At 43.0% G+C, this 26,682-nt stretch overlaps 1 protein-coding gene across 2 annotated transcripts in view; it reads right to left on the minus strand.

The window, feature by feature from the left end:
* LOC126161480 (locustin) overlaps window positions 1-26,682 on the minus strand; it is a 68,197-nt gene that overhangs the window by 34,161 nt on the left and 7,354 nt on the right. The window contains exons 2-3 of one of the 2 annotated variants that reach the window (XM_049917379.1): window positions 24,443-24,598; window positions 15,286-15,418 (exon numbers count right to left, since the gene is read on the minus strand). The exons of the other annotated variant lie outside the window; for it this stretch is intronic. Coding sequence (XP_049773336.1) covers window positions 15,381-15,418; window positions 24,443-24,598 — 194 coding nt within the window. The 3' untranslated portion in view covers window positions 15,286-15,380. Of the gene's footprint in view, window positions 1-15,285; window positions 15,419-24,442; window positions 24,599-26,682 lie in introns of those variants that run through there. 2 annotated transcript variants of the gene reach the window in all.

Genomic DNA, 26,682 nt, shown 5'->3' on the forward strand with positions numbered 1-26,682 from the left:
GATAAAATCTTATGATTTTAAGCAATCGATAAGGACATTTCTATAAAAACTGTCAATTTCCAAATTTCTAGTATAAGCCAATAATGCACCTTTAATGTTTTGTGTTTGGCGCTATTAGACACACAATCTCAATGTCACATAAGTTCTGTACATTAGCTTATAAATATCAAAAAACTACTCTCTGAAGTAGAAAAAGCACACATCACAAATATACTGTAAAATCTTAAATAGTATCCTTAAGGTAACTACAATACATCACTGTCAACACAGTCTTCTTTTTTATATTAACCAATGCCCATTCTTTCAAATACAATTTTTAGCATATTACCGAACTTTTTCTTGTGATTCGAATAGGTTCTAATTTTGTGGAACTCACACAGCATGTGTACCTTGAATTCTATGATGCTATCGGATCCTAATTTGTTAAGGACGTAGTTAACAAAATTTCCCAGCAACCAGTAAACAGCGTTATTTTTTGCTTCTGGGAAACAGCGTGCTTCAGGCCCGTGTATCAATGACAGCGGTATATACTCAGGGGATGTTCTTGTAATCAGAGCTATTTGCTCCCGGATCCACTTCCAACTATTCATGTGACCACTGCAAGTATATCTATGAATTACTGTGTCAACTAGATGGCATTGTTGACATAAATTTGTTTCACAGAGTCCGATTGCGTGCAGTCTTTCATTGGTGCTAACTATGTTGTTAACTGTCTTGTACCATGACGTTTTTATATTAGACGTGAGCACATTAGAACTAATGTTTTTCCAAATCTCAGTCCACTCAATGTTTGGAATCTGTCGTTCTATTTTGTTTCTTCCTTCGCTTTTCTTTCGTTCCCGCATTATGGCTCTCGATGTTAAGTGTCGGGACTGCCTGAGTTCGACACTGACATAACTAAACTCAACATAGAAAATCCTCACGTGCTGTAAGCGACTGTTGATATTCTGCACGTCAATCGGGGGAAGCAGGCTTGGAGGTTTAATGATCTCGAAAAGTTGGCTGGTTATGCTTTCTCGCGAGTCTCTTATTAAATTAACTTGCCTTTTGATAAAAAGGGCAAAGGCTTTAACCGTTAAATCAGTTAATCCTAGTCCACCATTTTTAGGATCTAAAGTGGCTACTTTAGCAGGTACTCTGAACACTTCACCTCTCCACAAAAAGTTTGTGATTTTGGACATTATTCTCCTCGCTATCATTCTCGGTAGTGGAAACAGCTGGGCAGTATAAAAAGCCTTAGCAAGGATGCATGAGTTGATATACTGTGTTCTTTGAACTTGGTTCATATATCGAATTAAATTCTCTACAATGGCTCCTTGCACTTTATCTGCTGCAACTTTCCAATTTAAAGCCGTCATTTTCATAGGGCATGCTGTCAGGGTGATCCCAAGTGTTTTATGTTGTCGGACTTATTTTGTCCACTCGACGTTGATATTATCAAAACCTCTGAGATTTAACATCTTACTTTTTTTCCGTTTGCATTGGCTCCAGATGCTCTACAGTACGAATCAATCACTGTTGCTAGCATGGTTACCTCGTGATTATTCCTTATAATGACCCCTATATCGTCAGCATAGGCTCTTATAACTGTTTTATTTCCTGATAATGTTAAGCCTTTTAATGCAGCATGGACATGTCGGAGGAAAGGTTCTAGCGAAATGGCGAAGAGCGACATGGACAGAGGACTTCCTTGAGGAACACCTCGTTGTATTTGCATCGGCCTGGATTGTTGACAATTCACCGCTATTTTGGCATTTATTCCAGTTGCTATGTTCTTAATCAACTGTATGACCCTATCGTTGAAACTTATTTTCTTCAATGTCTGTAGAAGATATTCATGGTTTACTACATCGAACGCTTTATAAAAATCTAAAAACAGTAAAGCATACTTTATGTTTGTTACAGAAGTTATTGCAATGATATCTCTGAATTACGCTAGATTTTGAAAAATGGTTCTGCCTTGCGCACAGTTCTGATGTTGACTAATAATTTTATCTGTAAGGCATGAAATTCTCATGTTTATTATTCTAGCTATTAATTTATAATCAGAATTCAGCAATGAAATTGGACGAAAATTATTTAAATCTTTGTTTCCATTATTTTTTGGCACCAGAACAATTTTACTCTCCTTAAACTCAGCCGGAATCATTTTACCCTGAATAACCTCATTTACTATGTCCGTGATTTTCGCACCTACTATTGTCCAGTAACGGATGTAAAACTCTGCTGGCAGACCATCCGGTCCTGGAGATTTTTTTGGTGGTGAGGTGCACAGAGTCTCATACACGTCTTCTTCACTGACAACCTCGAGAAAATTTTCGTTGTCATCTTCTGTCAGCTGTGGGGCTAGGATGTCAAGGAATTCTTCCGAGGAAGCATCACTACTTTGATGTACAGAATATAGCTCGCAATAATAGCGATAAATCTCGCCCATGATATCCTGCTGGGTTCTGAGAATCGTACCGTGTTTTGTTCGAATTTCTTGAATAAAAGTCCTTCTCCCGTTTTTCGTATGCTTCACTAAATGATATAGTGAAGTAGTTTCATCTTCTGACACCGAATTTGCCTTCGATTTTATTTTCAACCCTTCCATTTGACTTCTCTTGATATTAAGTAACTTGGCTTTGACTTTCTTGATGTCTGCTATCCGAAGTGAGGAACCTGCTGAGACTTGATCATATAGATCTCTCAAAACGGAATAGTAATACTCTATAGTGCATTTCATTTCGCTTGCGCTCTGGGCACTGTATTGAATAAGAACTTTCCTCAACTTTGGCTTTGCCATTTTAACCCACCAGTCAGTAGCAGTGGCATATCTACTACGGGCTCGCAGGCATATTGCCCATGCTTCTTTAATCAGATCTTCTAAATCATGATTTACTAACAAGGAAGTGTTCAAATTCCACTGATTCTTGAATCGGAGGACCGGCTGTCTTGTTAGATTTATGCATGGTCTGAAAAGTACGTAGGAATGGTTTCTACTTTTGTCACGGAAGTTACAAGATTTTTAGAAATATATAGTCTATCAATCCTGCTACGTGATGTTGCCGTGACATAAGTGAACTCAACAGTGGAGGGGTATTTGATTTCCCATATATCCTTTAATTCTAAACCAGTAACTAATTGTTTTAGTTCACTTGAGAAATTAAAATTAGGTAACTGATCTTTTCGATTTAAAACACAATTAAAATCACCTCCAAGTAATAACTGTCTTGGCGATTTCCTTAACAAGTATATCAAGTCATCTTTGAAGAAACGTGCCCTGTCAGCTCGATGAGAACTTCCTGAAGGGGCGTACAAGTTGATGATAGTCCCATCATAGATATTTAGTCCTGTTCCCCTTCCGGATTCCAGTCGTTCCACCTCGCTTACTGTAATCCCTTCCCTCACCAAAATAGCTGTTCCAACACTTGTTTCGGGAGACACATTTATGTAACTGACAAAACCGGGAATTACCAAATCCAAAATTAGAACTTCTTGTAACAGGGCAATATCAGTCGCGGATTCGTACAAAAATTCCTTAAGGGCCGATAATTTCAAACCGGTCGTGATTTTATTTATGTTTATAGTGGTGACAGAATTAGATTGCGTGATTGTGCTGTCACTATGTAGTTGTTTTCACGAACTAATTTAGTTTACTGTGGTTCAGGGTTCAGTTAAGCTGTAACAGTTTTCTCGGAAGGCTGAACATGGAATAACACTTCAATCAGTTTATTAGTTACTGTCTCGTTTTTTTCTACTTCTGATGTTTTCTCTTGTACCGCAAGCAGACTGATTTCCCGGTAAACTTTCTGATTTTTCCTCCAGTGATTCGTGTACGACCGTTTCGGACTGAACATTCTTTGGGCTTGGGTCGCCCCTACCGGATTTTCCCTTCCCTTGGTTACGTGCTACATTCCCATTTGGTTGCGTCGGTATTTTACTTCGCTGCTTGTCTGGAGCAGCAGGAGACGTTTTAGCAATTTCGGTTGCCGGTGCCTGCCCTGAGGTGTTGACCGTGATTTCAGTTTGGCCACCACTTCCCCGTTCTTTATTAATTTCACTCACTTTCTGATCGAGGGAAACAAATGGAGACTGCAGTTTTGCAACCTCTCCCTGAATTTGTTTATTAACAGATAGATTCTGATCTTTGCAATCGGCTACTGCACCTGTTTTTTCTTGCAAATTAATGCTGCTTACACCCCCTTCTTTTTCAGGTACCGTATGTGTATTATCTTTATGTTCATTAGTTTCCATTCACATTTTGCCTTCAGGTTCCGCTGCCTTCTCATCGCACTGTTTTTGCTTGCGAAGTGAGGGAGTGGGACAAGACAGCTCGTCCTCTGAACAACTATCAGATATCTACAGAGGTCGTTATTTCGGTTGCGTTTCAGTTTCACGAGTAGTGTCAACAGGGTTTCCTTTTGTTGTTAACGGGGGAAATTGACTGTTATCGCGAAGGGAGACATCAGCTTGGCCCGCTGCGTTGACATCCTCAACCAGTTGTTCCGGGCTATTCTTTCGTAACAGATCATTTAAGGTAAGCTTCTGACGCTGTATCAAATTACTTTTAAGAACAACAGTTCGCCGCGGACATTCCTGTCTGAAGTGGCCGGTTTCGTTACATATGACATATAGCTTCCTGACCTGTATAAACAATTTGTGCCTTATACCCACAAACAGTTATGTGAGACGGAATATTCGTCTTAACGTCCATCTCTACACAGCGGACCCCGTTAAAACACTGCAGTTTAAAGCGAGGCGACCATCTTTCATTTGCAATTGATTTAACGTCTCCGTAGTTTGAAAGAGCTTCCTTAATCTTATCATTTTCAATTTCAATGGGAAGATTCAAGACACGAACGGTTTTGTAATGAATGTCCGCTCTATAGATGGAAACCTTAGTTTTATAACCATTTCTATGCACAAAATCTACTTCATTGCCCCACTTTCGTAACACTTTATCAGCAGTCGAAGCACTGATTAATTTGCCAAAAACACAGTATTTTTCCTGATCCAGTTGTCAGGTATGAACGGTTTCAAAATTTAGACCAATTACCTGTGTAATCCAGTCATCTATTTCCAGGTATGTCGGCTGAACAGGACGGGATTCCTTGTCAAAAGCAAATACCGGAGTATTCTTCCTGAGGTTTGTAGCCATGGTTAATCCAGCGAAGCAAGCAGTAGAGGAACATTTCGGAGTCGATGAGTGTTTGTACCAGCGTGACAATTCAACCTGTCACAAACCAGCATCAGTGAGGTAACGGTTTGTGGACAGTAACAATCCTGAAAAGAACTGGTCCGTCGAGAATACCGGTCTGAAACCAGTGGAACACCTTAGGGATGAGTTAGAATGGCGACTTCTCTCCAGACGCCAACCTCCAACATCGTTACCGTCTCTGGTTACGGCTCTAGGGGAAGAATTGGCTGCCATCCCTCCACAGATATTCGACATCTCATCGAAAGTGTCCCAGCAGAGTTCAAGCCATGTAAAGGTGGAGGGTGGACACACGCCACATCAGTGTCCACTAATAGGTGTTCGAATATTTTTCATCAGCTGGTGTACTATCAGAACTCATAAACATGTTCACATTGATGTTTAGTAATACGTATAAGTATGATCTAGGCACATTCTCTGTTTTTAGAAAACAGGCATTTTCCAAAAAGAAAATAAACTTAAATAAGAGCAGCTTTTGGAGATGAAATGAAAAAAGAGACATTAATGCGGTCTACAGTCAATCTTACACGACACACATCTTAAGTTATTGTCCCCTACGTTTTCCATTCTGTTTCTGGTATTTGCATTTGCTACTATTGTACTGATGGCTATTTAGTCCATTAAATTTCGGGCATGCAGCCGCGCAAATTTTATTTGCGCGGCTGCATACCCGACATTTAATGGACTATTCATTATGCTCCTAGAAGTTGTAAATGCACATGATGGCTATTTGTTCATATTTTATATACTCATTTCTTATTATCCTTTAACTTATGTAATCTTTTGTACCGGTGTCAATAGGTAACACTGTTTAATCACTTGGCCTGGATTCCATACGTTTTACCACTGTTATAATAAATATTATCGTGATATGCTCTCCTACATTATATGTAGCTGTAGTGCAGGACGAACAACGTGTTTTGGATTTGTATATAGTTTCTGTCGTAAGGTCTTCTGAATGAACACCTTTTTTCAGGACAGTGTTGCGAACTCCCGCGTACACTTTTTTAGTACCTGTGCGTGCAAAATAAACACGTGTGTTTCCATGGTTGCTGGTTACTCAGTCCAAGGTTTATCTTCATTACTTTGGTGATTATTTTTCAGGGGAAATTGACAAACAGTACAGCAAACTAATCAGTGTGAAGGCCAGTGTTCCCAAAATAGGTTTAAGTGCTTGAAAGAGATCACGGTAATTAAGAAACGCGTAACTAGTGAATTGAGGGATAATCGAAATATTTCACGAACATTCGCTGGCAGCTATGTAAATGTGTCGAAAAGTTCATCCCTTCAAGGCCTGCACAAAAATACTTACAGTCGTGTACGAATTTTGGATTCGTTCTTCGATGTTGAAAAATTGAGATAAATATCAAATTACAGCATGAGGTGAAACTTCTGCGCTTACTCTTCATCTAAATACTCTTAATAATAGTACAATACCGACTGATATTTAAATATATTTGTATTTCATGGTTTCTGAACAAAACTTGAAAATAAAATAAATGTTTGGTGAAATGATTTGTTTAAAAATAAGAAACAGAATACATTAGAAAAACGTTTGACGTGCCACATTTGCTGCACATTATTTCGAACATCATTCAAAGGTGCGCGACATTCGCTATTCTTTTGTAGTAGTTTGGCACTCTTTTTTACCCACTTTAGTCGTATAGACTTCAACTATTTGACTTCAGTTCTATTTTGGAGTGATATGCACCTAACAACACAGTACTGCTAAATAAAGTACTAATTTTAACCACACAGTCTGGTTGGACAGAAAGGGCTTTGACAGAGGAAAAAAAGTAAGTTGTACACGTATGAGAATATTGATTTTAGCGGAAACATGTAATATGAACACTGCAGTTGCTACTTAACCACTGTTACGAAGAGCATCACACATCAGAAGTGGCAGCAAAAACAGATTTATCGCCGGCCGCTATGGCCGAGGGGTTCTACGCGCTTCAGCCCGGAACCGCGCTGCTGTTACGGTCGCAGGTTCGAATCCTGCCTCGGGCATGGATGTGTGTGATGTCCTTAGGTTAGTTAGGTTTAAGTAGTTCTAAGTCTAGGGGACTGATGACCTCACATGTTAAGTCCCATAGTGCTTGGAGCCATTTGAACCATTTGAATAGATTTATCTAAAGTGTTGAAGATTCGACAGCGGCCAGAGCGTTCGTCAGTACACACAGCATCGCGGTACAAGGGCGCTGCCTGTGTATGAACGCAGACTTGTCCTTAGTGTAAAGCCAGCCGAGGTTGACTCACTTGCTGACCTTGAGCAGCTGCACTGGTGATTACTGCCTCTCACGTAATCCGCAGAGCATCATCTCCAGCAGTTGGCCGGTGGTGTGGTACGCATTTCGTAACTTCTGAAGACTGTCCGCATACGATCGGATTTCGTCCGTGAAGCGAACGAAGTACTGCTCAGTATAACGAAAATAAATATAAATAACTGACACGGTTCCCAGGATACAGATGCCAATAAACCAGTATCCGAAATTAATGACGTGTCTTTGTCGAAGGAATTCAAACCGAAGAAAAATAATACTGCTTGGAGCAATGAAATACTCAAATGGATAAACAAAATCAAGTGTTTACTGTCTGAAAGTTAGGTCTGCAAAGGCATCGGTGTGGTGACTTATAGAGAAACATTATTCTTTTTTCTCTCTTCACAAACCTACACAGTATTCAGATTTCTGGACAACACTCAGCTGTTCTGTTTGGCAGTAAACGTCCTACAAGCACCCTCTTTCCCGTAATTGAAACAGTGCCTTATACCACCACTGTAACATCAAAATAAATCAGTGCCCCTAGCAAGAAGCTGTATCCACAAATGTATTTCTCTCTGCAGAAAACCTTAGTGCATCAGTATTTGTCGATCCATTTTGTAGGGAGACAACACTTGATTTCCATCAACATTACGAAATTCTGCACATGGACCTAGAAATTTAGTTTGTTAAACAGTCAGTAACCAATATTATTTCTTCCTACTTAACGATGATACAACGTTTGACAACTGCTAACGAACACAGACACTGTTGGACAGAAATAATTACAGGCAATCATGGACGACATGAAACACAGTACTTATATAACAGAGGAGGAGTGGTATGTTACAGTTTTCACCACATGTGAAAGCAGGATGACACATATCCCTTACGTTCATGTTTGACACAGGTCAGACTCCCAACATAAAGGTCGCTATCGGACTCTCAGGTAAGAACATGCTCACCTCGAACACTAATGCACATTTTGCATTGTTATTCTTGCAGCCAACAAAACTGTTGATCCTTGGGGGGGGGGGGGGGGGGATATATTTTCCCACTCTTTTCTTAAGGCGGTCTTGCACGCTTTAGGGAAGATACGCTCGTTGAGAAACACTTTTGTCTAGAGCATACCGGACATTCTCTATAGGGTCTAGGCCCTCGGTGTACGCAGGCCATTCCATACGTTCAATTTCTTCATTTTCCAGTGTGTCGTCTGCGGGTGGGCATTGTCGTCCACAAACAGAAAGTCGGGAACTACAGCATCCTTAAACAGACAGATGTGATCCAGAAGAATCTCAATGCAATACCGCTATGCTGTATCGGTTCCTCGTGCAAAAATATGCAGCGATGTTCGGCGTTCGGCCGTTGCCCATAATTCCTGCCCACACCATAACCCGTAGTCCATATCAATGACCTTCACAAACATTCTCTGGCGCATATCGTGTCCGCCTCTCTCTCCACACTAACTGGTGGCGAGAAACACTTGCCACAGTGAACTGGGATTCGTCGTAGTACATCACTGTGGACCGTTGTTGGCTGACCCCAACCAACATTCTCCCTACACGAACGAACTCTTTATTGGCGATGGCGTCGTTGAAGTTGGATGCATTTAATAGCCTTCCGAGCAAACAAACCAGCCTGGTTTACAAGACCTGCATCGATCTGCCTAGGAATGAGATGTCTATTTCTTTTCGCAACTAAAGCTACGTATCGAACTCTTCAGGTGTAGTGCTCTGTCTACGATTACTGGCAAGCATTCTGATAGCATTTGTACCTCCAGCGGCCATTTATAACCGCGATATGACACTTTTGGACACATCTGTTACTGTGACCACAACAGTGATACTTCGATGGGCTTCGAGCTATCCAACTGCTCGTCCGTGATCATAAGCACTCAGATTATGTCTTGCAGACATGTTGCCGTACAGAAGTCTTAACTCATCGGTTCCACAACAATCTTCGTCGAAGACCATACTGCAAGAAATATGTACAGGCTTCACTGCAGTTAACACTTCCCGCTCTCTACATTTCCTTCTAACATCATTGATCGGGTATTGTGTACCAATTGTGATATGTTCATTAGCAATTGTCAAGTAGTGGATATTCACACACTTCCCAGTGCATTCCCGAAAATTCAAGTTTAACAAACATGTTAGAAACAACATTGCCTTTTGTATCTACTTCTATATAATAGGAAACGGGAATGAGAGGACAGATTGGCCCCATCTCAACAGGTACTGGTAAAAAAAATTGTAGTAACGGTTTCATTAAATAACTCATGTCCAGTAACTGTTGTTGTGATTCGTGTAAAAAGATATCCGACGTGATTATGGCCGCACGACGGGAATGAACAGACATTGAACTCGGAATGGTAGTCAGACGCATAAGACAATCAATTTCGGAAATCGTTGTTGTGTTCTTGTGGTCTTCAGTCCAGAGACTGGTTTGATGTAGCTCTCCATGCTATTCTATCCTGTGCAAGATTCTTCATCTCCCAGTACCTACTGAAACATATATCCTTCTGAATCTGATTAGTGTATCCATCTCTTGGTCTCCCTCTACGATTTTTAGCCTCCACGCTGCCCTCCAGTACTAAATTGGTGATCCTTTGATGCCTCAGAACACCGTCCTACCAACCTGTCCCTTCTTCTACTTGTGCCACAAATTTCTCTTCTCGACAATTCTATTCAATATCTCCTCAGTAGTTATGTGATCTACCCAACTGATCTTCAGCATTCTTCGGTAGCACCACATTTCGAAAGATTCTATTCTCTTCTTGTCCAAACAATTTATTGTCCATGTTTCACTTGCATACGTGGGTACACTCCACAAAAATACTTTCAGGAACGACTTACTGACACTTAAATCTATACTCGATCATTCTGAATCTGATTAGTGTGTTCATCTCTTGGTCTCCCTCTACGATTTTTACCCTCCACGCTGCCCTCCAGTACTAAATTGGTGATCCCTTGATGCCTCAGAACATGTCCTACCAACCGATCCCTTCTTCTAGTTAAGTTGTGCCACAAATTTCTCTTCTCGCCAATTCTATTCAATATCTCCTCACTAGTTGTGTTATCTACCCGTCTAATCTTCAGCATTCTTCTGTAGCACCACATTTCGAAACCTTCTATTCTCTTCTTGTCCAAACTATTAATCGTCCATATTTCACTTCCATACATGGCTACACTCCATACAAATACTTTCAGAAACGACTTACTGGCACTCAAATCTATACTCAATGTTAACAAATTTCTCTTCTTCAGAAACGATTTCCTTGCCATTGCCAGTCTACATTTTATATCCTCTCTACTTCGACCTTCATCAGTTATTTTGCTCCCCAAATAGCAAAACTCCTTTACTACTTCAAGTGTCTCATTTCCTAATCTAATTCCCTTATCATCAGCCGACTTATTCGACTACATTCCATTATCCTAGTTTTGCTTTGTTGATATTGATTTTATATCCTTCTTTCAAGACACTGTCCTTTCCGTTCAAGTGCTCTTCCAAGTCCTTTGCTGTCTCTGATATAATTACAATGTCATCGGCGATCCTCAAAGTTTTTATTTCTTCTCCATGGATTTTAATACCTACTCCGAATTTTTCTTTTGTTTCGTTTACTGCTTGCTCAATATACGGATTGAATAACATCGGGAAGAGGCTACAACCCTGTCTCACTCCCTTCCCAACCACTGCTTCCCTTTCATGCCCCTCGATTCTTATAACTGCCATCTGGTTTCTGTACAAATTGTAAATAGCCTTTCGCTCCCTGTATTTTACCCCTGCCACCTTCCGAATTCGAAAGAGAGAATTCAAGTCAAAATTGTCAAAAGCTTTCTCTAAGTCTACAAATGCTAGAAACGTAGGTTTGCCTTTCCTTTATCTATCTTCTAAGATAAGTCGTAGGGTCAGTATTGCCTCACGTGTTCCAACATTTCTACGGAATCCAAACTGATCTTCCCCGAGGACGGCTTCTACCAGTTTTTCCATTCGTCTCTAAAGATATCGCGTTATTATTTTGCAGCCGTGACTTATTAAACTGATAGTTCGGTAATTTTCACATCTGTCAACACCTGCTTTCTTTGGGATTGGAATTATTATACTCTTCTTGAAGTCAGGAAATTTCGCCTGTCTCATACATCTTGCTCACCAGACGCTAGAGTTTTGGCAGGACTGGCTCTCCCAAGGCTGTCAGTAGTTCTATTGGAATGTTGTCTATTCCCGGGGACTTGTTTTGACTCAGGTCTTTCAGTGCTCTGTCAAACGTTTCACGCAGTATCATATCTCCCATTTCACCTTCATCTACGTCCTCTTCTATTTCCATAATATTGTCCTCAAGTGCATCGCCCTTATGTAGACCCTCTATATACTCCTTCCACCATTCTGCTTTCCCATCTTTGCTTAGAACTGGGTTTCCATCTGAGCTATTCATGCAGTTGTTCTCTTTTCTCCAAAAGTTTCTTTTAATTTTCCTGTAGGTAGTATCTATCTTACCCCAAGTGAAATAAGCCTCTACATCCTTACATTTGTCCTCTAGCCATCCTTAGCCATTTTGAACTCCCTGTCGATCTCATTTTTGAGACGTTTGTATTCCTTTTTGCATGCGTCATTTACTGCATTTTTATGTTTCCTCCTTTCATCAATTAAATTCTGTTACCCAAGAATTTCTACTGGCCCCCGTCTTTTTACCTACTTGATCTTCTGCTATCGTCACTATTTCATTCCTCAAAGATACCCATTCTTCTTCTACTGTATTTCTTTCCCCCATTCCTGTCAATCGTTCCGTAATGCTCACCCTGAAACTCTATGCAACCCCTGGTTATGTCAGTTTATCCAGGTCCTATCTCCTTAAATCCCACCTTTTTGGAGTTTCTTCAGTTTTAATCCACAGTTCATAACCAATAGATTGTGGTCAGAGTTCACATCTGCCCCTGGGAATGTCTTACAATTTAAAATCGGGTTCCTAAATCTCTGTCTTACCATTATGTAATCTATCTTAAACCTTCCAGTATCTCCACGGTTCTTCCATGTATACAACCTTCTTTCATGATTCTTGAACCAAGTGTTAGTTATGATTAAGTTATGCTCTGGGCAAAATTCTATCAGGGGGCTTCCTCTTTCATTTCTTACCCCCATTCCATATTCACCTACTACACTTCCTTCCCCTCCTTTTCCTACTATCGAATTCCAATCACCCATGACTATTAAATTTTCGTCTCCCTTCAGTATCTGAAAATTTATTTTACCTCATCATACATTTCATCGAACTCTTCGTCATCTGCAGAGCTAGTTGGCATATAAACTTGTACTACTGTAATTGGCGTGGGTTTCCTGTCTATCTTGGCCACAATAATGCGTTCACTATGCTGTTTGTAGCAGCTAAGCCGCACTCCTATTATTTTATTCATTATTAAACCTACGTCTGCATTACCCCTATTTGATTTTGTATTTATAACCTTGTATTCACATGACCTGAAGTCTTGTTCCTCCTGCCACCAACTTCACTAATTCCCACTATATCTAACTTTAACCTATCCGTTTCCCTATTTAAATTTTCTAATTTACCTGCTTGATTAAGGAATCTGACATTCCACGCTCCGATCCGTAGAACGCCAGTTTTCTTTCTCCTGATAACGACGTCCTCCTGAGTAGTCCCCGCCCTTAGATCCGAATGGGGGACTATTTTACCTCCGACATATTTTACCCAACAGGACGCCATCATCATTTAACCATACAGTAAAGCTGCGTGCCCTCGGGATAATTACAGCTGTAGTTTCCCCTTGCTTTCAGCCATTCGCAGTACCAGCACAGCAAGGTCTCTTTGCCATATCAATCATCCAGACTGTTGCCCCTGCAACTACTGAAAAGGCTGCTGCCCCTCTGCAGGAACAACACGTTTGTCTGGCCTCCCAAGAGATACCTCTCCGTTGTGGTTGCACCTATGACACGGCTATCTGTGACGCTAAGGCACGCAAGTCTACCCACCAACGGCAAGGTCCATGGTTCATGGGGGGGGGGGGTTCCAGTAATTACGAAAACAAATATCTTTCAGTTAAATAATTTCTGAATTTTTACTGTTGCAGTTGAATCACTTTCCTGTTCCTTTATATTTAATTTCAGAGCTTACCTACTCCACATCTAACTAAAGAGAAAGGTGAAATTAAATGTCTGCATCTTATGTATTTGCTTCCATAGGTAAAAACGACTCATCATATCATCACAGTTATAAGATACTAATAATTCCTGAGGAAAATATTTTTGCTTAATAAGCTAAAGTGTCAGTAAACAAACAGCCGAGTATTTGATTAGTCGCCAGCCTGCGTGGCCGAGCGGTTTTAGGCGCTTCAGTCTGGAACCCCGCGACCGCTACGGTCGCAGATTCGAATCCTGCCTCGGGCATGCATGTGTGTGATGTCCTTAGGTTAGTTAGGTTTAAGTAGTTCTAAGTTCTAGGGGACCTCAGATGTTAAGTCCCATAGTGCTCAGAGCCATTTAATTAGTCAACATCAAACATCCATTCTGAGGACGAAGATGTGAAGAACAAATAAATGAAATTCAAAAGTATCGTTGAATAAGTTTTGGACAAGTATGTTCCGAGAGAGGTTTTAAGAGATGGGAAACACCCACCGTGATCTAATTATCATGTTAGCAAGTTGCTACGTAAACAAAGTGAGCGTCACAGATTTCAGCGAAATCTAATCATAGCTGACAAACAGAAGTTGAACGAAGTGAAAATGAGTCTAAGAACATCATTGAGAGAAGAGTCACTGAGTTTGAAAGTAAAATTTTTCCAACTGATTTGACTAAAAACTGATCGAAATCATCAGTTCAGCAGCTCAGTTCCCATAGTGGCACCGAAACGGAAGACGATTGAGGGAAGGCCGAGATACTGATTTCAGTCTTCCTAAAAGGTTTTCCTAGGACATCATATGGTCCCTCCATTCAGACATTGTAATCACGGTAAAATGGAAGATACTAAGCTAAGTGATCGCATAACGGGCGAGCAACTACAATCATTTAATAATGGAAAGGCATCTGGAACAGATGAAGTACTAATAAGAATATGCTATAACGAACCCTCTTTGCAGGCGCAAGCAGAACGTTTTATGCATCTTGCCGACATGTACCGCGCTGTTCGTCTTTTAAACTGCTTTGTCAGTTTGAGTAGCATTATAAGTCGTTTCAGAGCAGGCAATGTTTCTAAGGAAAGGTATGTGAATAAATGCCAATAGGAAAACATAGCACTTTCGAGAGCTCTAAACTTCCTTTTTTTCTTTCACAACGTATGGTTGCTTTTATAACTGCAAGAACCACATCTCCCACAGAAAACTCAGCGAAGTTTCAATGGGAAAGCAAAAGATAAGGTCCTCATCCCTTGCAGCCGTATGACCACTTCGGTGATTCCAGATTAACGTTCACCACCTGCATGATGTCACTTAGAAGATTTCCTACACTTCGAAGTGGCAAGATCAGTATGAGTATTGGTGAAAGTAAAGGAGTCATTTTAAATCATCTGCTGTCATTATCGCCTCTACTAGAAATTACAGTTGTGTTCTGTCTTACTTTCCCAAGATATGCTGCCTTTTTGTTGTTAACTTTGTCACATAAGTATCATGTGTTGTGACCTTGTGTTGCTAAAAATTTGTGAGAAACTGAGTGTACCTTCATTTTTTTATAAACTCAGATTTTGTGTCGTCATGAACCGTTTGTTGTGTGTATAAAGTATATCCCTGATCACAGTCTGCTGTTTCTTATTGCGTCTTTTGTCTTTTCATTAATAACAGTGACATCTTGATGTGTACAGTAAAGGTTAAATAAGTTTAATTATTTTTTTAAAAAAGTTTATTAAAATTTAAAAACGTAAGACAAATTAATAAATAACGTCTTTTGGTTGAATTGCTGGTTCACTGTATGCTGTCGCTTCATATACATTTGCTTCCCTTACTGATCTGGAAGTAATCTGAAACAGAAGGAAAAAATGGTTATGTAGCTTTCCAGAAAATTATTATAATGCAAGGAAATTTAACAGCAGTCGCTCTTAACTCTTAAACTTTCTTTTCTAAAGGAACAGATTGAAAACTTAATATTTTGAGAGGAAAGTTAATTAATCTTTCTGAAAATTCTATATTCGAACCCTAAAACTAATTGTATTCATTATAGTATATGTAAGTTCGTTCGGATGTCTTTGGTGTAAAAGAGGAGTTGCCATCGCAGAACATGAGGACTTGTGCAGCACAGATTGATACACGCATGTTTAAGGCTTGTACCTCATCTCTACTGCTTACTGTTCCAACCAAATGTGTAGGAGGAAATGAAATTAAGACTGGCTTGTGATACAATAGGCTGAATGAATATTATCGGCCAGCAGTAAATTATGCTGCTAGCTATCAGACAAAGCTTGTGCATTACCTGAAAATGGGCATTCCGCAGTGACTTTCTGATAGGTGCTGTGCTACTGATTTACAAAATGTGTTATCGATTTTTACTACAAATTGGTCAGTATAGTATAGTTTACAACGAACACGAAATGTGCTAATAAATATGCATCGAAGCCAAGCTCTAAGAAATCTGTCCACTCAGACTACAATACTTCTTCTTACTGAGTTTTATCTCTGAAGACACGTATTTGTTGTCAAGAAATGCTTAACTTGCAGACCGCAAAAAGTCTAGAGTGGCTTCTAGTAATAATTCACAGACTGCCAATCATAACTGAAAAAAAGGAACACAATAAAGAGGTCTGCTGCAGCGCTGTTACCAGTTTTCAGACGCGAGGCGCTAACGGCTGCAGGCTGTAACTGTAGCCGTCTATACAGCTGTGACAATAATGAGGCGTTGCCAGAGAGACGTTTACAAAATCGCGTTTCGTTACTGGTTGAGGCAGGCACGAGCGACCGCCGGGCCGTACCCACCGTAACTGTTAGGAATCAACCTACGCTGACTCAACTATAAGATGATAGATAAAAGTCTATATTACAAATCTGTGAATGGACTATTGGTCTGACTGCCGGCAGAGCGTAGCCCCTCTGTGCGCCGTGGCACTACGAGGGGAGGGGATGGCGGGTCCCTTGTCTAACCTGCTTTCAGGAAACACTTGTTAATGGCACTTTGAAGCCGAAATCATGATTGTGTAAGTGTAAATGTATCACTGTAAATAAACAACAGTCTAATGGTGATACTGACTTTAAGGAAATATATTATGACTATGGCCCCGCATTATGAAAAAATTATTATACACTCCTGGAAATTGAAATAAGAACACCGTGAATTCATTGTCCCAGGAAGGGGAAACTTTATTGACACATTCCTGGGGTCAGATACATCACATGATCACACTGACAGAACCACAGGCACATAGACACAGGCAACAGAGCATGCACAATGTCGGCACTAGTACAGTGTATATCCACCTTTCGCAGCAATGCAGGCTGCTATTCTCCCATGGAGACGATCGTAGAGATGCTGGATGTAGTCCTGTGGAACGGCTTGCCATGCCATTTCCACCTGGCGCCTCAGTTGGACCAGCGTTCGTGCTGGACGTGCAGACCGCGTGAGACGACGCTTCATCCAGTCCCAAACATGCTCAATGGGGGACAGATCCGGAAATCTTGCTGGCCAGGGTAGTTGACTTACACCTTCTAGAGCACGTTGGGTGGCACCGGATACATGCGGACGTGCATTGTCCTGTTGGAACAGCAAGTTCCCTTGCCGGTCTAGGAATGGTAGAACGATGGGTTCGATGACGGTTTGGATGTACCGTGCACTATTCAGTGTCCCTTCGACGATCACCAGTGGTGTACGGCCAGTGTAGGAGATCGCTCCCCACACCATGATGCCGGGTGTTGGCCCTGTGTGCCTCGGTCGTATGCAGTCCTGATTGTGGCGCTCACCTGCACGGCGACAAACACGCAAACGACCATCATTGGCACCAAGGCAGAAGCGACTCTCATCGCTGAAGACGACACGTCTCCATTCGTCCCTCCATTCACGCCTGTCGCGACACCACTGGAGGCGGACTGCACTATGTTGGGGCGTGAGCGGAAGACGGCCTAATGGTGTGCGGGACCGTAGCCCAGCTTCTTGGAGACGGTTTCGAATGGTCCTCGCCGATACCCCAGGAGCAACAGTGTCCCTAATTTGCTGGGAAGTGGCGGTGCGGTCCCCTACGGCACTGCGTAGGATCCTACGGTCTTGGCGTGCATCCGTGCGTCGCTGCGGTCCGGTCCCAGGTCGAAGGGCACGTGCACCTTCCGCCGACCACTGGCGACAACATCGATGTACTGTGGAGACCTCACGCCCCACGTGTTGAGCAATTCGGCGGTACGTCCACCCGGCCTCCCGCATGCCCACTATACGCCCTCGCTCAAAGTCCGTCAACTGCACATACGGTTCACGTCCACGCTGTCGCGGCATGCTACCAGTGTTAAAGACTGCGATGGAGCTCCGTATGCCACGGTTCCTGGTGTGTCCGCTGTGCCGTGCGTGTGATCATTGCTTGTACAGCCCTCTCGCAGTGTCCGGAGCAAGTATGGTGGGTCTGACACACCGGTGTCAATGTGTTCTTTTTTCCATTTCCAGGAGTGTATTTATTGTTGCTGATTACATTTTGTCTACATTTGAATGAGACTAACTTGCACATTGGTCATACACGGTCCAATCACATTAATGTGATCACTGCCTGTTTTCGACGTCTACGTGCAATGGCCACTCATAGACGGCAGGTGGGAGCACTAGCATTGAAGGGTATATAACAAGTATTGGTGGACGCGGTAAACAATGCAGTCGTTACGGTTGTGTAGAAAAGGGGCGACTTATGTGACGTCCAAAAGGGTAGGATCATTGGCTTTCGGGTCAAGGATGGAAGCATTTCCGAAATGGCTAAGTTTGTAAATTTCGCGTGCCGCCGTCGGTGAACTATACCGTGCATGGCAAAATGGCGGCGCTAACGCTATCCAACACTGCGCCCACCCCCCCCCCCCCCCCCCCCATGAACCACGGACCTTGCCGTTGGTCGGGAGTCTTGCGTGCCTCAGAGATACAGGTGGCCGTACCGTAGGTGCGACCACAATGGAGGGGTATCTGTTGAGAGGCCATACAAACGTGTGGTTGCTGAAGAGGGGCAGCAGCCTTTTCAGTAGTTGCAGGGGCAACAGTTTGGATGATTGACTGATCTGGCCTTGTAACACTAACCAAAACGGCCTTGCTGTGCTGGTACTGCGAACGGCTGAAAGCAAGGGGAAACTACAGCCGTAATTTTTCTTGAGGGCATGCACCTTTACTGTATGGTTAAATGATGATGGCGTCCTCTTGGCTAAAATATTCTGGAGAGATGAATACACTAAGCAGATTGAGAAGGATGTAGGTTGCAGTAAGTACTGGGAGATGAAGAAGGTCGCAGAGGATAGATTAGCATGGAGAGCTGCATCAAACCAGTCTCAGGACTGAAGACCACAACAACAACAACAACATCCAAAACTGGTGCCGAGGCAACTGTGGTGCGCCATAGGCCACTCATGGCGGCTACGGAGATGTGTACGGACTACTAGACGAGCAGGTGTTGAGCAACTGACCGTGCAGATGAACTGAGGGGCTATCAACGGTGTTTCCTCAACGTCCGTTCAGAGCTGCGCATTGGCCTCCGCAGTAGGCACCAGATTCGTGCACCCATACTGATCGCTGTTCATCGGCCACGAAAGCTGGAACTTGCACGGCAATATCGCAAATGGACGTCCACTGACTGGCGACAGGTGGCCTTTTCAGATGAATCACGTTTTATTATCCATCGGACAAATGCCAGTTGGTGTGTACGGACCTGCACCAATCGTTGGAAGAATCCTGGACGGAGTGGAGAGCGTTATGGTCTGAGGAATGTTTTGGGGAAATCCCTGGATGATCTCGTCATTCTGAAAGATACAATGGATCAACAGAAGTATGCATCTACCACTGACGACCATGTTCAGTTTGACGACCACGCAGTTTGGCATCTACCAGCAGAACAGTGCAAGGTGTGACGTAGCTTATAGTGTATGCCCGTGATTCGGAGAGCACCAGGATGGGTTTACCGCACTTCCCTGGCCACCAAACCCCTCGGATTTAAACTTAGTCGAGAATCCGTGGAACCATCTCGATCGGGCTGTTCATGGTCGCCTGGATCCTTAATAGAGAACCTAACGCCGCTGGACTCGGCACTGGAGTTGGTATGGCTCCAGACCTTCATCGGTACCTTCCACAATATCACTGATTCTCTTCCTGCACACCCGCACTGTAATATGTGATTATTCAGGTTTTTGACAAAAGGTCACATTGGAAATGGAAATCCCGTGTGGCTAGGGCCTCCCGTCGGGTAGACCGTTCGCCTGCTGCAAGTCTTTCGAGTATACTCCACTTCGGCGACTTGCATGTCGATGGGGATGAAATGATGATGATAAGGACAACATAACACCCAGTCCCTGAGCGGTGAAAATCTCCAACCCAGTCGGGAATCGAACCCGAGCCGTTAGGTATGACATTCCGCCGCGCTGACCACTCAGATAACAGGCGCGGACAATGGTCACATTAATGTGACTGGATAGTGTAATTAACTAACAGCTCTGTCCACTACATGTGCACTGTACGGTCAACAAGTATACATCAGCAAGTCCGTTGTAAGAAGCAATAAAATATCATGTAACTTTAGCCTGTTAGGATGGGGTTACGAATAAAAATGTGATTTTTCATTGCACAGTGTAACCTGTGTCTTCATTGCTTTTCGCGTACTAAAGTGTACAAAGCTGATCCAGAAAGTAAGTACTACATCATTCAGCTCGAGAACGAAGTAGCTTAGCCATTTTCTTTCGTTATGACAACGTCTGAAGTCATTGTCGGTAATGATGCTTAAAACTATCGATCGGCCCGACAGCTGTGAAATAAGAGCCATGATCAAACTTTTGAATGCGAGAAATATTCGAGCTAATGAAATTTATCGTCAGGCAAGCGAAACTTACTTATAGAACAGGACGAGTGAAGACGTGGTACGAAAGTGGGTTACGATGTTTAACGAAGGAAGGGAAAATGCCCGTTATAAGGAACCAACTGGATGTCCGTTGTTGATCATTAAAGAACTGGTGCTCTGCATCGACGAACAAGTTCGCTCCAGTAGGCGAGGAACGATTTGTGATCTGTCAATGCATTTTTTAAAAAAAAGTGAGCTTTATTACACACTTTCCTGACTGAAAATTAGCACTACAAAAAACTGTGTGCGCGATGGGTACCGAAAACACTAACAGACGTTCAAAAACGGAGGGAAGCAGCGTTGGAGTTTTGCAGCGTTGTGCGGCAGAAGGAAAGGCGATGAGACATGGATTTGTTACAAGGTACGTGAAACGAAACGACACTGACTGGAATGGAGGCACACTGGTTAAACGAAACCAAAGAAAGCAGTGCCACTTCTTTCTTGAAGGAAAATCATGTGCATCGCGTTTTAGGACCTTTAAAGAAATTTTTTAATGGGCTGGATGGAACGAGGTACAACAATCGACACTACTGATTACTGTGGTATGTTGAAGAAGTTGAAGCGCGCAGTACAGAATAACAGGCTTGGTGGGAAGAATTTATTCTATCACTCTTCATACTACGCGGACCTAGCTCTAACCAACGTCTGTTTGTTTTCTCATCTCAAGATATTGCTTGCAGGGCAGTACTTTGCACGCGGCAATGAGATCAAGGTAAGCGTCCAAAATTGGTCCACGTCAGAGGCGGTCCAATTCTACGAAGCGGGTATATTGCAGTTAGGAAGAAGGTATGACACATGCCTTAAGTTGCACGGTGAGTGTGTCGAACAGTAGTTTAAAGTGTGTAGATTTTTCTGTAATAAAATACAAATGAAAGAGAATGAATTGCTAATCTTTATAAATACCCAAACGATACTTCCTCTCTGGACCAATTTAGTATGTTATGTCTCTTAGACGTAAGTGGGTGACCAAGCAGTTCAATAAACAACAACTGATAGGAGGTCCCAGTTGTGTTTCGTGGACTCCGCCTGAACTTCACATGTGATGTACAAGCTCTTTTTGGAGGCAGTACATGGCTTACACTAGCTGTAGTGTGGGGCAATCACTGTGACTACGGTGGCCTTGAAGCATTTCCAGATGCTAATATTTTAGCCTGGAAAACATGGAGTATAGCAGAGACAACAGGACTTCTAGCTAAGGTTCCATATGGTACGCTTGTTCCCAGTATGCCATTTGTATTGAGTACCAGAAGAAAGAAGAAATTGAATGCTGACGAGTACCTGTTTATATGGGCTAAAGTTGATTGATTATGTGGAACTGAAAATTTGCTGCTGCAGCATTCTGGCTTCCATTGCATAGGTCAACAATCTGGGTGGCAGTTTGTACAGTTATTTGTTCTAAGTACCATAAAAGAAGACGAATGCCCCAGTGTCTTTCGTGGTATTAAGGGCATTCAATAAGTAATTCATCACTTTTTTCTGAAAGCTGATTGGTTTCGTTCTGGATTCAAATACACCACATTATTCTGCACTCATTTGGCCACGAAATGCTATTTTTTTCAACGTAATCTCCGTTCAATGCAGCTGCCTCAAATCGCCTTAGTAGGAGTGTTTGTATGCCAGCATGGTACCACTCTACTGGTCGACGTTTGAGCTAACATCTTTCTGCACTAATAACTTCCCAATCTTCCACTTTCTACTTCATGTACTGTGCATCTTTCATGGGGGGGGGGGGGGGGGGCGAGGCTGGCTGTAGGATGGATGAGGCAGAACAGGCCAGTGAAGTTTTCTGAGCTCCTCTCGGGTGCGCAGACTTGTGTGAAGCCTTGCGCTGTCACGGAGGTGGAAAAGTTCGTTTGCTTTTTGTGGCTACGAACACGCTGAAGTCGTTTCTTCAGTTTCCGAGGGTAGCACAATACACTTTAGACTTGATCGTTGCACCATGAAGGAGGACACCAAAAAGAATAACCCTTTCAGAGTCCCAGACTTTACGGGCTGAAGAAGCGAATTTGCACTTTTTCTTCAGAGGAAAGGTGGTGTGGCGTCACTCCATGGACTGCCATTCCCTTTCTGCTAAATGTGACGAATCTATGTTTCATAGCCTGTGACGTCGTTCGACAAAAAATTGTCACGACCAGCTATGTAACGTGCAAGCAACTCCGCACAGATTGTCGTCCGCTGCCCTTTATGGTATCCTGTTAGGAAGCGAGGAACGCAGTGGGTACACACTTTTCAGTGTCCCAACTAGTAACGAGTGCGTCAGGAGTACCAAAAGAGACGTCCATTCGAAGAGCGAGGTATTTCATTAGAATTAAATACCTTCAGCTGCTGACAGGCGTTGATATGTATCACCGGGGACAGGTGAAAATATGTGCCCCCACCGGGACTCGAACCTGGGTTCTCCTGCTTACATGGCAGACGCTCTATCCGACTGAGCCATTTTTTACCGCTTATGGGACTTAAAAGCTAACCTCTTTTTTTAGGGAACTCGGAGCACCACGAGATTGTGCTGTCTTCTAGACTTTTTTTTCTCTTTTTGTGTTTTTTATTTTTTTTCTATTTTTTTTAAATTGTAAATTATTTTCTCTGCCAACTTTTTTTTTAAATGGAAAAAGGCGTCTTTCAGTTACGACAAACAAAATTAGAATGTACATCCGTAGCAACAACAGAACAAGAGTTCCTTCTAAACTATGAAATAGAATTTGAAACTAATAGTGTGATGATAGATAACAAAGAAAGAAAAATGTAACCAAATCCCGCACGCCATTCCATGTGCATGGCCCATCTGCGTACAGATTCCATGTTCCAAATTGGTACAACATTTCGCGGGGTGTGGAGCTCCATGACGGCGGCCATCCTCTGCCCGGTACCCCCCCCCCCTCCCCCAAACTGTGAGGGGGGTTATCGAAGACACTGCGCAAATAGTTGTCGGTATCGGGGTGTACATTCAAGTGTGCTATGACTGTCCGGGAGAAATTGCCAGTAATCAAGCACCATCTTCTCATCATCTCGAAAGAGGTAGTATATGGACATGCCTTTAAACCATGTGAGAGCGCGAGTCTTCGCAGGGGGGAAATAAGTATCCTCTGGACAAAGGAGGAGCCGCGGCTCAATAGTGCGAGGCGCGATACGGAGGTAGCAGGCGAGGATCTTCTGCACTAGCAGCCATACCTCTAACGCCAATCCACATGTTAAGCGGTGTTCGTCAGTATCCACGAGGTGGCAACGTGGGCAAAGGGAGGAATCCGCCATCCCAATAGCGTGCAGCCTTTGTCGTGTTACAACGCCATCGGGGGCACAGCGGATAGTGCGACTACAGGGACTATCTCGCGCATGCTTCCCACGAGACCCACATTCTCACCTTATATGTCCACACACTACATTAGTAGCGTCCCTAACCAACACACACATTAGTCGGAAAGAACAGACCCCATTGATGACCTGCAGCTGTCTAGAACGAAATTAGAATTAAATATTAGCCGATCACCTCGAATGAGAGTGTCTGCACGTTCCAACATTGCATGAGTCGCAGCTGTATGCGGCCGGCCTGCACACGGGAGATCGGACAGGTTGCGATGATGACAGACGCTTCGCCCCACGACCCACCGTGACTTTTGTTCACTGCCAGGTCTCCGAAGACATTCTGAAAGCGCCTTTGAATATCTGCTGTGCTCTAGTTTTTCCACTAAAAGAAACTCGATGGCAACCCTCTGCTTGGAACGCACCTTCGTTACAGTCGCCCTTTTGAAGGCTGCGGATAGCGCCACCACCTATCGGAATTTCACAAATCTATAAGGGCTGAAGCGGGCATATTTCACGATATCTCACAACAATTTCCGAATTTTTCCAACCGAAACTGGGAGAGAAAAAAATGTGTTGCATTACTTATTGAAAGCCATTCGTATATCACTATTTCCGCCGTAATGAATAGAGAGCTTTCGAGCGAGAAGGCAGCGCATCGCTCAGATGGGCGAGTCACCACATCGCGACTTGACTTACCCGTGCCGTGACATTTGTTGTAGCAACGCATGTGGCAGCCGCTGCTGAAACCGCGACGTCCGTTCTTGTAGCTGCTGGCGCAGATGGGGTCGAAGATGATGCACTGCGGGCAAGAGCAACTCGTGGTCGCCGCGTCCGCCATGCAAGCGACAGCGCCTGGAAAAGGAACAAGTCGTATGAAGCACACCACTACAGAGAAACTACTCATGCGAAACACAGCTTGCTTTACTCACACTCGATGCTGTTCGAATAGTTGATACAGAGTAACATGTAGAACCACCTTCCTAGGTGGTCCGAAAGTTATTACGAGGGTACTCCAAAAGAAATGTACACTATTTTTGTAAAAATACAGTTTCCATTCTGCATGTGTGAAAGTTTTACAGTGTGTAGATACATCCTTCCCGCTTGTTTTCAAACTTAGTTCAACCTGTTGCCGTGAGTGGCGCCGTCACAGCATGTCTTCAAGATGGCTGCTACACTTGACGTTCGTCAGAAGCCAAGTGCTGTCATAGAATTCCTGTGCTGTGAAAACGATACAGTGGGAAACATCCACAAGAGGTTGAAAAAGGTGTATGGAGATGCTGCTGTCGATCGCAGTACAGTTAGTCGGTGAGCAAGCAGGTTACGTGATGAAAGCGGGCACGGCAATATTGAGGATTGTCCTCGCAGCGGCAGGCCTCGTATTGCACACACTGCAGACAATGTGCTGAGAGTTAAATAATTGGTGACTGCCGACAGACGCATCACAGTGAACGAGTTGTCACGTTACGTTGGGATAGGGGAAGGAAGTGTTTGCAGAATACTGAAACTGTTCGCGCTAAAAAAAGGTTTGTGCCAGGTGGGTTCCCAGGATGTTGACAGTGGTTCACAAAGAAACAAGAAAAACGATATGCAGCTAACTTTTGGAACAGTACGAGAATGGTGGAGATGAATTTCTTGGAAGAATTGTGACAGGTGATGAAACATGGCTCCCTCATTTTTAACCAGAGACGAAGAGGCAGTCAATGGAGTGGCATCATGCAAATTCACCCAAGAAAAAAAAATTCAAATCAACACCTTCTGCTGGAAAAGTTATGGCTACGGTGTTTCTCGATTCCGAAGGACTCTTGCTTGTGGACATCATGCCAAGTGGAACCACCATAAATTCTGGTGCATATGTGACGACACTGAAGAAACTTCAAGCTCGACTGAGTCGTGTTCGACCACATCGGCAAAAGCAAGATGTTTTGCTGTTGCACGACGATGCACGGCTACATTTCAGTCAAAAAACCATGGAAGCGATCACAAAACTCGGATGGACAACACTGAAACACCCGCTTTACAGTCCTGACGTGGTTCCATGTGACTATCATCTCTTTGGGAAACTGAAAGACACTCTTCGTGGAACAAGGTTTGAAGATGATGACTCCCTTTTCCACGCTGCCAAACAGTGGCTCCAACAGGTTGGTCCAGAATTCTACGGTGCAGGCTTACAGGCGCTGGTTCCAAGATGGCGTAAGGCAGTTGAGAGGGAAGGAAATGATGTGGAGAAATGAAAATATTGTTCCTAAAGGATGTATCTACACACTGTAAAACTTTCAAACATGTAGACTAAAAGATGGATTTAAAAAAAATAGTGTGCATTTCTTTTGGAGTGACCCTCGTATACTGTAGACCACATTACTGAACGGCTAAAACGTTCATCCGGTACCAGCCGCAGGCTGCCTGCCGAGCGGCTTCCAGAGCCAACAAAAATTTGATTTTCATTGTTTTATTTATAGAATAAAAATCCGCTTCGTTGCTTGTCATTTTCTTAATTTATAGCACGACAGGTTTAGAATCTTAAAGCTTCTTCCGTGTCGGGCTGTCCAGGCGCGCGCTGTGGTAGCTCGTCCGATGCTCCCATGCGTTTGTTTGACGTGGATGTGATCCCCAGTGATTGACTGGCCCGATCGCCGTACATTTGTGTGTTCATAATTATTTGGTGGCACCTGAAGATTTTCGATTTCCGGAAAGCTTTTGACACGGTACCACACAAGCGGCTTGTAGTGAAATTGCGTGCTTATGGAATATCATCTCAGTTATGTGACTAGTTTTGTAATTTCCTGTCAGAGAGGTCACAGTTCCTAGTAATTGACGGAAAGTCATCGAGAAAAACAAAAGTTACTTCTGGCGTTCACCAAGGTAGTGTTATAGGCCCTTTGCTGTTTCTTATCTATATAAACGATTTAGGAGACAATCTGAGCAGCCGTCTTCGGTTT

Source organism: Schistocerca cancellata, chromosome 2 (genome assembly GCF_023864275.1).
Source record: "Schistocerca cancellata isolate TAMUIC-IGC-003103 chromosome 2, iqSchCanc2.1, whole genome shotgun sequence".
Taxonomy (NCBI): Eukaryota; Metazoa; Arthropoda; class Insecta; order Orthoptera; family Acrididae; genus Schistocerca; species Schistocerca cancellata.